We start from the raw sequence: 16535 nt of genomic DNA, 5'->3' as shown, positions 1-16535 counted from the left end.
GTACGAGCAGCTCCAGACGCTCCTAACTTCTCCAGTGAACGGCTACTCAGATATCACCATGGGAAAAGTTCACGGATCACTTGCTTGCAAACTCCAAAAGTTGCCAAACAGGACAAGAAGAAGAAGCCTCGTGGCCGTGCTCACAAGAGGATGCAATACAACCGCAGATTTGTCACAACAATTGTTGATTTCAGGAAAAAGAGGGGCCCGGACTCATCCGAGAAGTAAATGAAGAAATGACTTTATTTTTAGGTAAAGAAAATTGTTGAAGTTCAATGGTTGTATTTGCAATTTGTTGCTTCTGAGAATACTCCACACAATATAATGTTAGCACTATTATACAATTGGTTTCCGTAGTTAATGAAATGGGATAAGCAAGAATTCAATGGTCAACGTGATCTTGACCAAGTTGCTGGAAGAATTACTGCTGCTCTTTAAGAGATGAATACAGACAATTTTATGAATACATGAGTTAGAATCACATCCAATGGCCAACGTAGAGGAAAAGTCTTTTTTTTCTTTTTTCTTTTTTATTTTTATTTATATTTTATTGTAATTCTAATTTTTAAGTTAAAACAATACTATTCACGCGTTATGGCAGTGTGATTTGCACACAGTTTAGCTATGTCACCTATAGTGCTTCCACATAGGCATAATCAACGGTCAAAAGTATTTATTAATATTCATTTTATCAAGTTTAAGTGTTCAAATTGAAAAATTCAAAAGTTTCTCTATTTTTTTTTAAAAGCCCAAATTTAAGTGGCCAATAACCCAATACGCCGAAAAGGAAACAATACAAAAACTCTGACAAGAAAACCCCGCGCTGTCCTTCTCCTGCCTCGGAAAGTAAAATCATGAAGAACCGAAACAGAGGCAAAGTCTCACCTAAATGGATTGCTATTCTTTGCATTTTTAGCTTTGCTCTTGGCATGCTTTTCTCTAATAGGTAACTCCTTTTCTGGTTTTCTGGGTGATTGTTTTCATCCATTTACATACAAAAAGATCCCCCCTGAATCAGAAATTTTGATGGGATTAAAAAAATTAGCTGTTTGGTTGAGTATACTATGTTAGTCTTGTCGTTTTTCATCTATTTCTTCTTCAAATTTTCTGGTTAAATTTTGAGTGATCTCTTCATTCATTTTGATGCATAATTGGCCTTTGTGGATTTTCAAGAATTCGTAGCTGTTTGGTTTTGGTTGTAAAAATTTAATTTTTTTCTTTATCGAATTCTTGACTATTTTGTTTGTGGTGATTGATGTTGCATAATTAGAGTTTGGACTCCTCCAGAATCAGATGGGATGATCATGTTTGGAAGGCGCCATAAACAAGAAAGAGACTTGGCTTTTATTTCTGACGATTGTGATTCCAAAGATAACCAGGTCCAACATCCCCCTCCCCAACGAAGAAAAAAAAAGGAAAAAAAAAACTATTTTTATCATTATTATTGCAGTTTTCTTAAGTATGGATGAATATTTATCTGCAGAAGGAGGACATGATTGGAGAGTTTAACAAAGCCCAAGTAGCTATCCAGTAAGCATTACAGTTTTCATGTGATTAATCACCTTGAACTTTTTTTCTACTTAACAATCAAACTGGACTAAATATGTCAAACAGCAGACTGAAGAAATATGCTTATTAGAAAATGTCACTGGTTCAAAAAAGCTTATGCAGAAAATAACTTTAAGAAAAAGGGAAAAGTAGCTATGATGTTTTACATAGTTCTGATCTTGATGATCCTATTCTTAATTGGAGCTCTTTCAGATCGTTGGATAAGTCAATTGCTAAGATTCAAAGTGAGCTGCCTTCAACTAAGACTCTTCTAACTCCGCGGAAAACTGAAGCAGTTCCTTCCACGAGCACAAATACTGAAAGAAGTGGGACTAGAAAGAAGGCATTTATGGTTATTGGAATAAACACTGCCTTCAGTAGTAGAAGGAGGCGTGATTCTATTAGAGAAACCTGGATGCCTCAAGGTGCTAATTATGAGGTTATTGGTTTACTTTGAATTTGTGTCTTTACTTTCCTCCTCCTTAATTTGACAACGTTCCATGTGTTTGAATAGGTGAAAAGCTACTTAGATTAGAGCAAGAAAAGGGGATCATTGTGCGCTTCATGATCGGCCACAGGTATGATCTACATTGCTCCACGTCTTCTGTATGCCAAACATATACTAGATGCTTATTCATCAAAGAGTTTCTGCTGGAGTCTCGTGTTCTTTCTTGCCAAAACAAGTGATAATATGTTCCCATTTTCTTTTCTTTGTTTTAAATATCCTTTTTTTCACTTAAGATTTGAATGATAAGATTAGCTTTTATAGTGTTCCATCTGTAAAATGTATGGCTCGTTGTTTTATTGGGAAATTTCATTAGGAAGGTATCTTTTAGAAGCTTGTTAAGAGTTAATTCTCCACTAAAGTTGGCTTGGAAAGATGTAACAAAAGGCACAGATAACTGCATGTGACTGGAGATTAACACAGTTTTTTTTCATTACGATTTTTGTCAACTTCCATCCAAACTCGTTCCTACACACAATAAATGCGTAATGAGTATATTTCACATTTATAAGCATGTGATCTCCCACAATTCACATACAAAATGATATAAAAACATACTAAAAATCATGCATTTTTGGTTATTTATCAGTGCTCATTGAACAATTCATATTAATTAGCATAAGATAACCTTACAAATACATAGACTCATTGGTAAACAATGGGTGTTTCAGCACCCACACTTGTATATGTGAATCTGCCTATGAGCTGATCACAAATAGGGAAGTTAACCCTTATGGTCATGGCATAATTAATACTTGGGTTTCTGAGAAAAAAATATTTCCAACATACTTTGTGGTTGATAACTTCAGAGGATGCAGTAGTATTTTCTCAACATAGAACAGAAGATCATCTATGACTGACACCTCACTGTTAGAGAGTCGGCACTTTAGTTTTTTCCTTGAATTAAAACAAAAATGAGGAGCTTCAAGAGTCCATTTCTCTAATCGGCTCCTTTTGTCGTCATTTTTTCATAGACTCAAAAATGTCATTCCGCTTTGTTTAGTTATTAGACATTAGATGTTTTGATAACATAGGTTATTAGACATCTTTTAGTTTTTCTGTTATTTTTTCCTTCCAATTTGTTTAATTATCAGACATTAGATGTTTTGGTAATAGAATTAAAATATTATTGAATTAACTTAAGAGCTAGGAATGGAATTCTTAGTTTGAGCACACGCATATATATTGGTTTGAAACAGAATAACTTTGAGAGCTCAAAAATGAGGAGTGCATATATATATATTTATAAATATACACACACACACACACCCCATCATTCCAATTTATTTGTTCTCGTAAGCAGGGGCGACACAGTAAAATTGGTTGGCTAAAGCCCGTAATAAGAGGTCTCAAGTAAATTTAATAAAATTAGATCTGGTGTGCGCAACACGTGCATCCCGTGCGTCACACGTGCATCACACGTGCATCTTTTGTCGATAGATAAATACTTTTAAAAGTCACATATATTGTTAAACCATGTGTGTAAAGTATAAAACAAACTTAAAAGAAAAAGTGTAAGTTCATTTGTATAATAATAATAATAGTAACTTTTATACTCGTAAGGATCCACTTGTAAGGATCTTTGTGTGTCACATGTGCATCTCGTGCGTCTGGCCTCAAAGTTCTTATACTCCTTATCACAGTGCAACATCAAATAGCATTTTAGATCGAGCCATTGATAGTGAAGATGCTCAGCACAAGGACATTCTTCGACTTGTAAGTACAAATTGTGTTCTGACTTGCATCCATGTGATTGTTTTGTCTTTGCAGTTTCATCTTATACTTATATTTTATAGGATCACATAGAAGGTTATCATGAATTATCTGCAAAGACGAAAGCTTTCTTCTCGGTTGGAGCTGCAAAATGGGATGCTGAGTACTATGTAAAGGTTGATGATGATGTTCACGTCAATTTAGGTTCTTCTGCTCTGTCTTTATACGTATCTTCTCTATTTATGTACCTTATCGTTCAGGGCAATTGAAAGTAGATGATTTTTTCAGTGATCTAGAAATTAAAAGTTGATCGCCATGGTATTGTAGGTACACTAGCTGCAACTCTTGCCAAGCACAGGTTAAAACCCAGGGTGTATATAGGATGCATGAAATCAGGGCCAGTTCTTTATAAAAAGTAACTTCTTTTGAAACTATTCTGGCAGCTGATGTCACTAAAATTTTAGAAGTTTAAAATTTCAGGATTTTATTTACTAGAACTAATCTGTGCAATTTTTTCCTGATAGGAGTGTTAAGTACCATGAACCTGAGTTCTGGAAATTTGGAGAGACGGGAAATAAGTACTTCCGACATGCAACTGGACAGATATATGCCATCTCGAAAGAACTGGCAACCTACATTGCCAACAACAAGTAAGATTTTCCGTTCATATATCCTCCCTTAAAGTCTGACCTAATGTGTTCATGCAATAGCATTCTACTTTGAACATGTAAAGCTAGGATCTTGTAGAATGTGCTGTATGCTGGTTATAATATTCTTATGCGATTGGAAAAGTTTATGCAAATGATAACGAGGACACAGTCACTTGAAATAGGGGAAAACGGACGTTACTTCTTGCTCACTAACAACTTAATATATCTGTATATATTGGGGATTGCTCTTGTTTTACACTTTCAGTTCTCTAGTCTAATCCCACTAATCATGAATGGACATCAATGCTTGTCCATCGAATAATAAATACTGGTGGTGATTTCAGACCTATTCTGCATAAATATGCAAATGAAGATGTGTCACTCGGGGCATGGTTGATCGGTCTAGAAGTTGAGCACATTGATGATCGTAACATGTGCTGTGGAACTCCTCCTGGTTAGCAGTTTCTAAATCTCTCATTTATCTCCTTTTCATACGTATCTTGGAATCGGTACCTAAGGCTTTTGTTTTCTTCTGCTGTTGCAGAATGTGAATGGAAAGCACAAGCAGGTAATGTTTGTGTGGCATCATTTGATTGGAGCTGCAGTGGAATTTGCAAATCAGTTGAAAGAATCAAGCACGTACATGCAAAATGCAGCGAAAGTCCTGCTACTCTATGGGGGGCTCTCATATAGACATCACTAATCTCATTATCCGAAGGTATTCTTCAACTATGATATCTATCCTCTCAAATTTAAGAGGGGTAACTTGTGGATCATTTGGAAAGACCAAGCCCAAGCTACAAAAGACAACTAATAGTGCAGATCTTGGTGGAGCTGTTTATATGACATGAAAAGAATATACATGTTGCTTGCTAGAGGCTGTTGATAAGGAGACCATAAATAGGAGGAAGACTTTAGTCTTCACTTAGTATAATTCTTTCCACAGATGAGAGTGGATTGGTGTCACGACCCGAATTTCCCACCCTCGGGAGTCGTGATGGCGCCTACTAGTGAAAGCTACGCAAGCCAACCAACTGAACTATCTACCTTATTTCCATTTTTAATCCGATAACGGTTAAGAGCCAACAATTAGATAACAACAAAATTGAATAAGCGGAAGACTGCATTGTAGAGATTTAATAATACTGCTAATACCAAACCATAACAAATCTACCCAAGACTGGTGTCACAACTTCACAGACTGTCTAGGAGTACTACAAATAAAGGTCTGAAAGAAATAAATACAATACTGTCTCTGGAAATACATGAAAGAAACAGGAATAGTAGATAGAAGGAGACGCGCCAAGGCCTGCGGACGCCTGCAGGACTACCTTGGATCGCCTGATGAACAAGAAAACAACAATCTCACTGCGGTCCGAAGTCTACAACACTGGGATCTGCACAAAAGAGTGCAGAGTGTATTATCAGCACAACCGACCCTATGTGCTGGTAAGTGCCTAGCCTAATCTCGGCGAATTAGTGACGAGACAAGGACCAGACTACCAAATAAACCTGTGCAATATAACGTACAAAAATAATAGGAAGCAGATAACAATGATGGCAACAATGACCAACCAGTGATGTAAATAGCAGGCCAGAAGAACACCATAAATGTTTCTCAACAAATAATAGATACAAGTGCAATCAATTCATCAAGTCCTTCAAATATAAATCTTTCGCCTATAAATCCTTCAAGTAATAATCTCCAAGATAATATGCTTTTCAATGAATATATATCGAATATATTTTCTTTAAATAAAATATATTTCAAATAAGCATCTTTCGAATATAATTCTTTCGAGTAAATGTCACCTTGTGACGCCTCATTCACTTAACATAAAGTAGAGTACAACTTCCAACCCAATTAGGAAATCAACAAGAAAATATGAAGTTATTTTTAGAAATTATTTGATAAAGAAGATACCCTTTTCAATTAAAGTATAATATCGAATGAATCCTTCACCTTTAATACGAGAAATCAATAAATCAAAACATAGTAGAAATTCCTTTTTTTGTAAAGTACAACCTCAAACGGTTTAAGGAAAATTTAGTTGAGAAATCAATTGAGTTAAAAAAAATGTAACAATTGTTGAAATTTGGAGTATTGAACATATATATATAAAAAAAAGTAAAAATAGAATATCAAGAGAATTATAAAGGAATCAAAATCCAATCACTAACAAGAATAAGGGAAACAAAAGCATATTTCACTTTCTTTTCACATCTTGTTGCAGGCGTGCAACCCGATCCCATTTCATGTATCTCGTGGCAGGCGTGCCACCCGCTCCCATTTCATGTATCTCGTGGTAGGCGTACCACCCGCTCCCATTTCATTATGTCTTGTGGTAGGCGTACCACCCGCTCCCATTTCATTATATCTTGTGGTAGGCGTACCACCCGCTCCCATTTCATTATATCTTGTGGTAGGCGTACCACCCGCTCCCATTTCATTATATATCTTGTGGTAGACGTACCACCCGCTCCCAGTTACAAGCCAACAATAATCACAAGGAATCTCGGCAAGGGAACAAGAGCAATATAATAACTTTCCGGCAAGGGAACAATAATATTTCAACAACATCTCGGCAAGGGAACAATACTATCAAAACAAACATCCTGGCAAGGCAACAATAATATCAAACAAACATCCTGGCAAGGCAACAATAACATCAAACAAACATCCTGGCAAGGGAACAATGGTGATAATAACATATGAAGCGCAATAAACCACAACGGAGTCATAACAATTATAATACAAGACTCACGGACATGCTTGACACCAACGTATAGATACTCGTCACCATGCCTATACGTCGTACTCTACAACTAACATGTAGCAATTAAGACACAACTCCTAATCCCTCAAGCTAAGGTTAGACCAAACACTTACCTCGCTTTACAACCAATTCAAAATTCCAACAAGCCTTTGCCTCGCGAATTCGTTTGAAGCTTCAAATCTGGTCATAATAATTCAATATACTGAATATAAATCGTACTAATTAATTCCATATGAAAATACTAATTTTCTAACAAAATCCGAAATTTAACTCAAAATCGCTTGTGGGGCCCACGTCCCGAATTCCGACGAAACTTACAAAATCCGATAACCCATTCAACCACGAGTTCACCCATACAAATTTTATCAAATTCCGATAACAACTCGACCACCAAATCTAAAATTTTCATTTTTGGAAGATTTTGCAAAAATCTTGATTTCTTCCATTTAAATCCGAATTAAACGATGAAAATAACCATGGATTTATGTAATATAAACACTTTCGAGTATAAGACACTTACTTGAGTTGAAATCGTGAAGAACACCTCAAAATCGCCCAAGAACCGAGCTCCAAAAATCCCAAAACGAAAATGAAGAAATCAGCATTTTTGGTCCTTAAGTTTCTGTCCGCTCGTCACTAAAAGTCCAGTTTCGTCACTAAAAGTCCACCAGAGACAGCTTTACACTGGGTACTGTTCATTGGTACTGTTCACGGGGTACTATTTCTGCTATTTTTCCAAGTCCGAAATCACTCTGAGATACCTCCGAAACACTCCCGAGCCCTCGGGGCTCCTAACCAAACACATGCACTAACTCAACAACATCCTACAAACTTAACCATGCGATCAAATCGCCAAACTAACATCATATACCACGAATTAAGCTTTAAAATCCAAGAATTCTTTCAAATTTCATAAAACATCAAATTTTTCATTTTGAGTCCGAAACACGTCAAACGACGTCCGTTTTCAACCAAACTTTACAGAAAGTGCTTAAACCATATATAAGACATGTACCGGACACCGGAACCAAAATACGGGTCCGATACCATCACTTTCTAATCAAATTTCATTTCCATTTTCCTTAAATATTTTCAGAAAACAATTTTACTCAAAAATTCATTTCTCGGGCCTAAGACCTCGGAATTCGATTCCGGGCATACGCCCAAGTCCCATAATTTCCTACGGACCTCCTGGGACCGTCAAATCTTGGATCCGGGTTCGTTTTCTCAAAATATTGACCGAAGTCAACTCAGTTGAGTTTTAAAGCTCTAATTCATAATTTAATCCATTTTTCATACAAAAACCTTCCAGAAAATTATACGGACTGTGCACGCAAGTTGAGAAATTATTGATAGCTCTTTTCAAGTTCTTAAACACCGAAATGATTATTTAATTTAAAGATGACATTTTGGGTCATCACATTCTCCACCTCTAAAACAAACGTTCGTCCTCGAACGTATTAAGAATTATTCTCAAGTTACCAAATTGATGATTTTACTTTTACACAATTATTCGCGGTTGATCCCACATTATCGCATTCGACATAAGTCCGACAATACCATTTCAATTGAGATCATTTCCTTTATCCATATTCGTAAACTTCAAGACCAAATTTCTTACACTCCAATCATTTTTAGAAAGGTCCAATCTTTACGTCAACACACGATATTAGTCCCGACTGGCTATAGCAACTCGTGCCTACGCACCCATCAAATACGGGGTATTACATTCTCCCCCACTTAGGGTCATTCGTCCTTAAATGAGAAGTAGAGTCCGTCTTCAAACACATAATGTAACTTATCTCTTTCTTTGCACATCTCAATATCCCAAATTTTTCTAACTCCCAAATTTTTCAGAAATTTCAGCAGAGTCTCCCCTGTAATTGGGCCTATCCACCTGTCGGAGTAACACCAAAACAACTCCTAACAACATGCACAACCCAACAATGCAACACAAAGTATATATCAATAACACTAATCTCCGCATTACAAGCACGACATTATCACAATGATATCTTGACATAAAACGTACCATATGTATGACCATAACCACATCTCTGGTCTTAATGGTTGCTCATAATAGATTACAACATCGCCAATTAACCTCATGTTAACAAAATTTTGTTTCAAACCTTCAGATTACTAACAACAAGGCATGAGGATCTTATAATTACTTACCCGAAGTAACGAATCACAATTTAACACCACCTGGGCTCTCACCTTGTAGGCTAAAACTCAATAGTTACAATACAATTTTGGCAAATTATGCACAGAAATATTCATACAAGAATTTTCAAATAAGCCTAATAGGCATGACTCCCTACAAGTGCTACAGCACAAATTTTAATTTCACAAAAGGAGAATTTAAACACATAAAATTTTCACCACCAGGACCTCGTCCTTATATAACATCCACCGCAGCTTGTAGCCCGATTTAAATATTTCATATCATATAAAAATGTGAGGATCTCATCCTCAACTCTGAATCACAAGTATTTTGCACATTGTGCCAACTAAAATTTTCCATTTCCTTTCTTCCTTCTTTCAAATAATTTCGGTTAAACAAAATCACAACATACAATGATCCCTCTTACCGGTAGGGCATATAATTTACAATGGAAATCAATTATTTAGAAATTAAATCAAACTCATCGAATTAATTCACAAAAGTCACTTTTAGCCTCACAACTATTTTTAATGACCAACACATAATGATAGACATGGCTATCTCCATATAATCTCCCAGCAGAAGTATTCACATATGTAGGTTTAAGAATTATGAAGCTCACTCATAAGTGGAGCACAATAGGAGAACTTTCCTCGATACTCAAAACCGAATCAAGTTAAGGAAATTTTGAGTTTATAATAATTCGAGACTGTACTTATAACGATACCGTCTGGTGTAGCAACCTCAGCCATACTATAGAAAACATATCAACGGACCGGGTCTCCGCCTCTAGGAGTCTCACCTCCACCTCTAATATCCTGACCCCTACCTATGGTTGGTCATGTAAGTAGAGTAGTAACTGTAATGGGGCACGTAGCCTGAGTGCTTTGACGAAATATGTCTCTCCCAAGTCTAGGATAATTTTTCAAGATGTTCCTAGTATCTCCATTTTCATAACAACCCATCCGCAGTTCGGCTGCTCATACTAGGTCTGTACCGGATAACTTAAATAACCATTGCAAGAAATTTCATGCCACTGGTACATTAAACAATGACTGCCCCACGCGAGTGTTGTGATTAACTTAAGCACTACGAGTATACTGAATATGTTTTCATGACCCCGTTGATACTGAAATGTAGAATTATTAAGGACGCGGGAATATCTCAAGTCTCATCATCATCCCATTCAAATCTCAGCTCTTGATCATATACAAGTTTTGGAAAACCTTTCAATACCACATAAATACATCTCAGGCCAAAATCGGTATAACACACGACCCTGCAATTTGATCATAGATAGTGGACTCCCCTCACTTGGCACAAAGCCATATGTCACAACATCCGATAATCCACAATATTTGACCTTCACAACTCAAATAAATCAACCAGACATCAAGGTACGTTGAACCCCAACATGATTCATTAGGTGATCTTTTGATACGTCTACATCTTCCGTCGGAACCACAACTGGTCTAGTAAATACATTATCTTTCCACTACCTCTACTTGTCATCTCCAACACAACAAAATCAACCCCATCGCTTTCGACTATCTTCACATTCTGCAATACTTCATAGCAGCGGTCAAGAAAATCCCGCGGGTCCTCAAAAGATGCACCGCTGAAAGTGGTAGCGAAGAGCTTGGTGAGACCTATCCAGCCTCCGCAAAGTCTCCGAAGACGTAATTGATCTATCACCGGTCTGTGATATTGTTTGGCTGAAAAAGCGGCATGTGACCTCGCCATTTGTGAAAGGACAAGAGTAGAGGTTTCAATTTAGCAATAAGAGAACAAAATTGCACGACAAAGAAGAATGAGAGTGAAACTTTTCCTAACTCTGTAGCCTCTAGGGGATAAATACAGACGTCTCCGTACCGATCCCTCAGACTCTACTAAGTTTGTCTGTGAATTGTGAGACCTATGTAACCTAGAGCTCTGATACCAACTTGTCACGACCCGAATTTCCCACCCTCGAGAGTCGTGATGGCTCATACTAGTGAAAGCTACGCAAGCCAACCAACTGAACTATCTACCTTATTTCCATTTTTAATCCGATAACGGTTAAAAGCCAACAATTAGATAACAACAGAATTGAATAAGCGGAAAACTGCATTGTAGAGATTTAATAATACTGCTAATACCAAACCATAACAAATCTACCCAAGACTGGTGTCACAACTTCACAAACTGTCTAGGAGTACTACAAATAAAGGTCTGAAAGAAATAAATACAATACTGTCTCTGGAAATACATGAAAGAAACAGGAATAGTAGATAGAAAGAGACGCGCCAAGGCCTGCGGACGCCTGTAGGACTACCTTGGATCGCCTGATGAACAAGAAAACAACAATCTCACTGCGGTCCGAAGTCTACAACACTGGGATCTGCACAAAAGAGTGCAGAGTGTAGTATCAGCACAACCGACCCCATGTGTTGGTAAATGCCTAGCCTAACCTCGACGAAGTAGTGACGAGGCTAGGACCAGACTACCAAATAAACCTGTGCAATATAGCGTACAAAAATAATAGGAAGCAGATAACAATGATGGCAACAATGACCAACCAGTGATGTAAATAGCAGGCCACAAGAACACCATAAATGTTTCTCAACAAATAATAGATACAAGTGCAATCAATTCATCAAGTCCTTCAAATATAAATCTTTCGCCTATAAATCCTTCAAGTAATAATCTCCAAGATAATATGTTTTTCAATGAATATATATCGAATATATTTCCTTTAAATAAAATATCTTTCAAATAAGCATCTTTCGAATATAATTCTTTCGAGTAAATGTCACCTTGTGACGCCTCATTCACTTAACATAAAGTAGAGTACAACTTCCAACCCAATTAGGAAATCAACAAGAAAATATGAAGTTATTTTTAGAAATTATTTGATAAAGAAGATACCCTTTTCAATTAAAGTACAATATCGAATGAATCCTTCACCTTTAATACGAGAAATCAATAAATCAAAACATAGTAGAAATTCCTTTTTTTTTGTAAAGTACAACCTCAAACGGTTTAAGGAAAATTTAGTTGAGAAATCAATTGAGTTAAAAAAAATGTAACAATTGTTGAAATTTGGAGTATTGAACATATATAAAAAAAGTAAAAATAGAATATCAAGAGAATTATAAAGGAATCAAAATCCAATCACTAACAAGAATAAGGGAAACAAAAGCATATTTCACTTTCTTTTCACATCTTGTTGCAGAGTGCAACCCGATCCCATTTCATGTATCTCGTGGCAGGCGTGCCACCCGCTCCCATTTCATGTATCTCGTGGGAGGCGTACCACCCGCTCCCATTTCATTATGTCTTGTGGTAGGCGTACCACCCGCTCCCATTTCATTATATCTTGTGGTAGGCGTACCACCCGCTCCCATTTCATTATATCTTGTGGTAGGCGTACCACCCGCTCCCATTTCATTATATATCTTGTGGTAGGCGTACCACCCGCTCCCATTTCATTATATATCTTGTGGTAGGCGTACCACCCGCTCCCATTTCATTATATATCTTGTGGTAGGCGTACCACCCGCTCCCATTTCATTATATATCTTGTGGTAGGCGTACCACCCGCTCCCAGTTACAAGCCAACAATAATCACAAGGAATCCTGGCAAGGGAACAAGAGCAATATAACAACTTTCCGGCAAGGGAACAATAATATTTCAACAACATCCCGGCAAGGGAACAATACTATCAAAACAAACATCCTGGCAAGGCAACAATAATATCAAACAAACATCCTGGCAAGGGAACAATAATATTAATAACATATGAAGCGCAATAAACCACAACGGAGTCATAACAATTATAATACAAGACTCACGGACATGCTTGACACTAACGTATAGTTACTCGTCACCATGCCTATACGTCGTACTCTACAATTAACATGTATCAATTAAGACACAACTCCTAATCCCTCAAGCTAAGGTTAGACCAAACACTTACCTCGCTTTGCAACCAATTCAAAATTCCAACAAGCCTTTGCCTCGCGAATTCGTTCGAAGCTTCAAATATGGTCATAATAATTCAATATACTCAATATAAATCGTACGAATTAATTCCATATGAAAATACTAATTTTTCAACAAAATCCGAAATTTAACTCAAAATCGCTCGTGCCCCACGTCCCTAATTCCGACGAAACTTACAAAATCCGATAACCCATTCAACCACGAGTTCAACCATACAAATTTTATCAAATTCCGATAATAACTCGACCTCCAAATCTAAAATTTTCATTTTTGGAAGATTTTGCAAAAATCTTGATTTCTTCCATTTAAATCCGAATTAAACGATGAAAATAACCATGGATTTATGTAATATAAACACTTTCGGGTATAAGACACTTACTTGAGTTGAAATCGTGAAGAACACCTCAAAATCGCCCAAAATCCGAGTTTGAAACTCAAAAAAATGAAAAAAAACGTGTTGTTCGGCCTTTAACTGCCCAGAATTTTCGGGGGCACTATTCATGCGTTTTTACTGTTCACGGGGTACTGTACACTGGGTACTTTTTATTGGTACTGTTCACGGGGTACTATTTCTGCAAATTTTCTGCTATTTTCCCAAGTCCGAAATCACTCCGAGATACCTCCGAAATACTCCCGAGCCCTCGGGGCTCCTAACCAAATACATGCACTAACTCAACAATATCCTACAAACTTAACCGTGCGATCAAATCGCCAAACTAACATCATATACCACGAATTAAGCTTTAAAATCCAAGAATTCTTGCAAATTTCATAAAACATCAAATTTTCCATTTTGAGTCCGAAACACGTCAAACGACGCCCGTTTTCAACCAAACTTTACAGAAAGTGCTTAAACCATATATAAGACCTGTACCGGACACCGGAACCAAAATACGATCCCGATACCATCACTTTATAATCAAATTTCATTTCCATTTTCCTTAAATATTTTCAGAAAACAATTTTACTCAAAAATTCATTTCTCGGGCCTGAGACCTCAGAATTCGATTCCGGGCATACGCCCAAGTCCCATATTTTCCTACGGACCTCCTAGGACCGTCAAATCTTAGATCCGGGTTCGTTTGCTCAAAATATTGACCGAAGTCAACTCAGTTGAGTTTTAAAGCTCTAATTCATAATTTAATCAATTTTTCATACAAAAACCTTCCAGAAAATTATACGGACTGCGCACGCAAGTTGAGAAAATATTGATAGCTCTTTTCAAGTTCTTAAAACACCGAGATGATTATTTAATTTAAAGATGACATTTTGGGTCATCACAATTGGATGTTAGATACTAGATTTCTAATTGCACTGTATATTGTGATAAGCTTTGTTTTTGGTCCAACTCTTGGTTATAATTGCCGAAGATATTTTCCCTCATCTCCACAAGCTTTTCATATTTTCAGCTAAGTTGTATGTAGGGGTGGCAATTTAAGCCCAAACGCATCCAACCCGCCCAGAGATTAATGGGTTGGGCTAAAAATATTTTAGCTCATGGGCCAATTTGGGCTGAGCCCAAGTTAACTCATTATTTTTTAGAGATTTTTACATTCCTATACACTATATGAAACTATATTATCATCCCTACTCAAGTTTTACTATAATTACATTTTATATACCCAATTACCATTTATGTACATTTTAAGGGAATTAATGATTATAATTAGTGTCCTAAAATCGCTCTAACTTATCTTTCACTCCCCCCACGTTTCTCTCTCCACATCCCACCCCCTCCCCCACGTAACTTGCACAAGAGAGCAGCAATTCCAGTGTTGACAACCATTAAAAAGCTTTTGAAGCTTTGAATTCGAATTTGTGTTTTCAAAAAAACATTATTTGTTTGAATTAAGTGTTGTTGCAAAGAATTGAGAATTCTCTCTACGTATCTCTCTATCTCTCAATTCTTAATTTTAGTAATGTAAAGCAAAGGAAAAGATAGCAGCAATTCCACCATTGTCAGCCATTAAAATGCTTTGAAGCTTTGAATTCAAATTTGGGTTTTCAAAAACCATTATTTGTTTGGATTAGGTGTTGTTGCAAACAATTGGGAATATGGTTTGGAGTTTATATCTCAATTTTGAGGGTGTTTTGGTGAAGATTAGAACTTGATTTTGGCTGAATTTCAGATTGAAACTCGAACAAGAAGAAGAAGACATGACATACAATATACTTACGAAATTGTATTAAAGTTGTATTATAGTTGTATGTAAATTATATTTAAATTATATTTTATTGTAATTATCTAAAAAGACATATTGTATAAAATTTGTATTTAAGTTGTATGATATTGTAGTTGTATTTAACTATGTAGAAATAATGTATGAAAACTGTAGATAAGTTGTATAATATATAATTAGTTGTATGAAATTTATTTTTGCTATGCATAAATTAGATACAAAATATACAAAAGACTTATTGTATAAATTTTGTACTTAAGTTGTATGTTATCGTAGTTGTATTTAACTGGGTAGAAATAATGTGTGAAAGTTATAAATAAGTTGTAGATTAACTGTAAATAAGTGTATACTGTAAGTATTGAATGTGATCCAACAGGAAATAGCTGGAAAAATCTCCATATCATAGAAAAGAGATAATTAGAAAAGCACCTCCATCTGCAGAGAAAGCACCTCCATTATGAATTATATGTGAAACCTATATTTGTATGAAATATGAAGTTGCTAACTGAACCTGACTACCAACCTCCTCAGAAGTAAAAATGAATGAAGAGAAACTAACATAGGGAGAAGAGCAAAATAAACAAATATGTGACAAAGACGAATTTTGAATTTAGAGTCAATGATCTAATATATGCATCCGTTAGTTTATTTTGTACATATACATAATTCGAGCAATGAATTCACTAATAAAGGCTTGGTAACAATTTCTCTAATTACAAACGGACAAGTGAATGAGTGATTTATTTTAAAGATTGGTCCAAAGCAAAGACCTCATTTGCTTCGTTAAAAGAAGACTGGAATATCAAATTTTGATAGTCCTCTACTATACTACAATGGGGTAGTAAAAACTACATTTAAAATTTAAATCCTTCAAACTAATTTGGTGGTGACCAAACATTGGAACAAATAGTGTAAGACAAATGTTTAATAACTTGTGCTCCCCCAAAAATTCATCCGACTCAAAATCTGGAAACAACATGTCCCCATATAGTCTCAGTGTTACTGTTTTC

General features: G+C 36.2%; 1 protein-coding gene across 3 annotated transcripts; it reads left to right on the top strand.

Annotated features, from left to right (window-relative positions):
• The first annotated feature begins 760 nt into the window (after positions 1 to 760).
• LOC107789522 (beta-1,3-galactosyltransferase 7) lies at positions 761 to 15509 on the top strand. Of its 3 annotated transcripts, none has more exons than XM_075252040.1 (12): positions 761 to 946; positions 1271 to 1379; positions 1484 to 1530; positions 1762 to 1973; positions 2063 to 2126; positions 3697 to 3769; positions 3850 to 3970; positions 4094 to 4181; positions 4291 to 4416; positions 4761 to 4870; positions 4961 to 5134; positions 15475 to 15509. In XM_075252040.1, the coding sequence occupies exons 1-11, from the start codon at positions 855 to 857 to the stop codon at positions 5107 to 5109; spliced, it is 1191 nt and encodes a 396-aa protein (XP_075108141.1). In that variant the 5' UTR covers positions 761 to 854; the 3' UTR covers positions 5110 to 5134; positions 15475 to 15509. The 3 variants fall into 3 exon arrangements, with proteins under 3 accessions (XP_075108141.1, XP_075108145.1, XP_016466842.1); XM_075252044.1 differs by lacking the exon at positions 15475 to 15509 and adding an exon at positions 15377 to 15395; XM_016611356.2 differs by lacking the exon at positions 15475 to 15509 and having other exon boundaries at positions 4961 to 5502.
• Positions 15510 to 16535: the final 1026 nt, after the last annotated feature.

Source organism: Nicotiana tabacum, chromosome 1 (assembly GCF_000715075.1).
Source record: "Nicotiana tabacum cultivar K326 chromosome 1, ASM71507v2, whole genome shotgun sequence".
NCBI lineage: Eukaryota > Viridiplantae > Streptophyta > Magnoliopsida > Solanales > Solanaceae > Nicotiana > Nicotiana tabacum.
Note: the sequence above shows the minus strand (reverse complement) of the source record. Positions and strands in the feature narration are given on the sequence as shown.

Excerpts from the sequence above, each read along its gene's own strand:
- LOC107789522 (XM_075252040.1), top strand. The coding sequence starts at position 855 with ATGAAGAACCGAAACAGAGGCAAAGTCTCACCTAAATGGATTGCTATT. Across the intron at positions 1,380-1,483 it reads GTGATTCCAAAGATAACCAG|AAGGAGGACATGATTGGAGA; the intron begins GTCCAACATCCC and ends ATTTATCTGCAG. Across the intron at positions 2,127-3,696 it reads CGCTTCATGATCGGCCACAG|TGCAACATCAAATAGCATTT; the intron begins GTATGATCTACA and ends TCCTTATCACAG.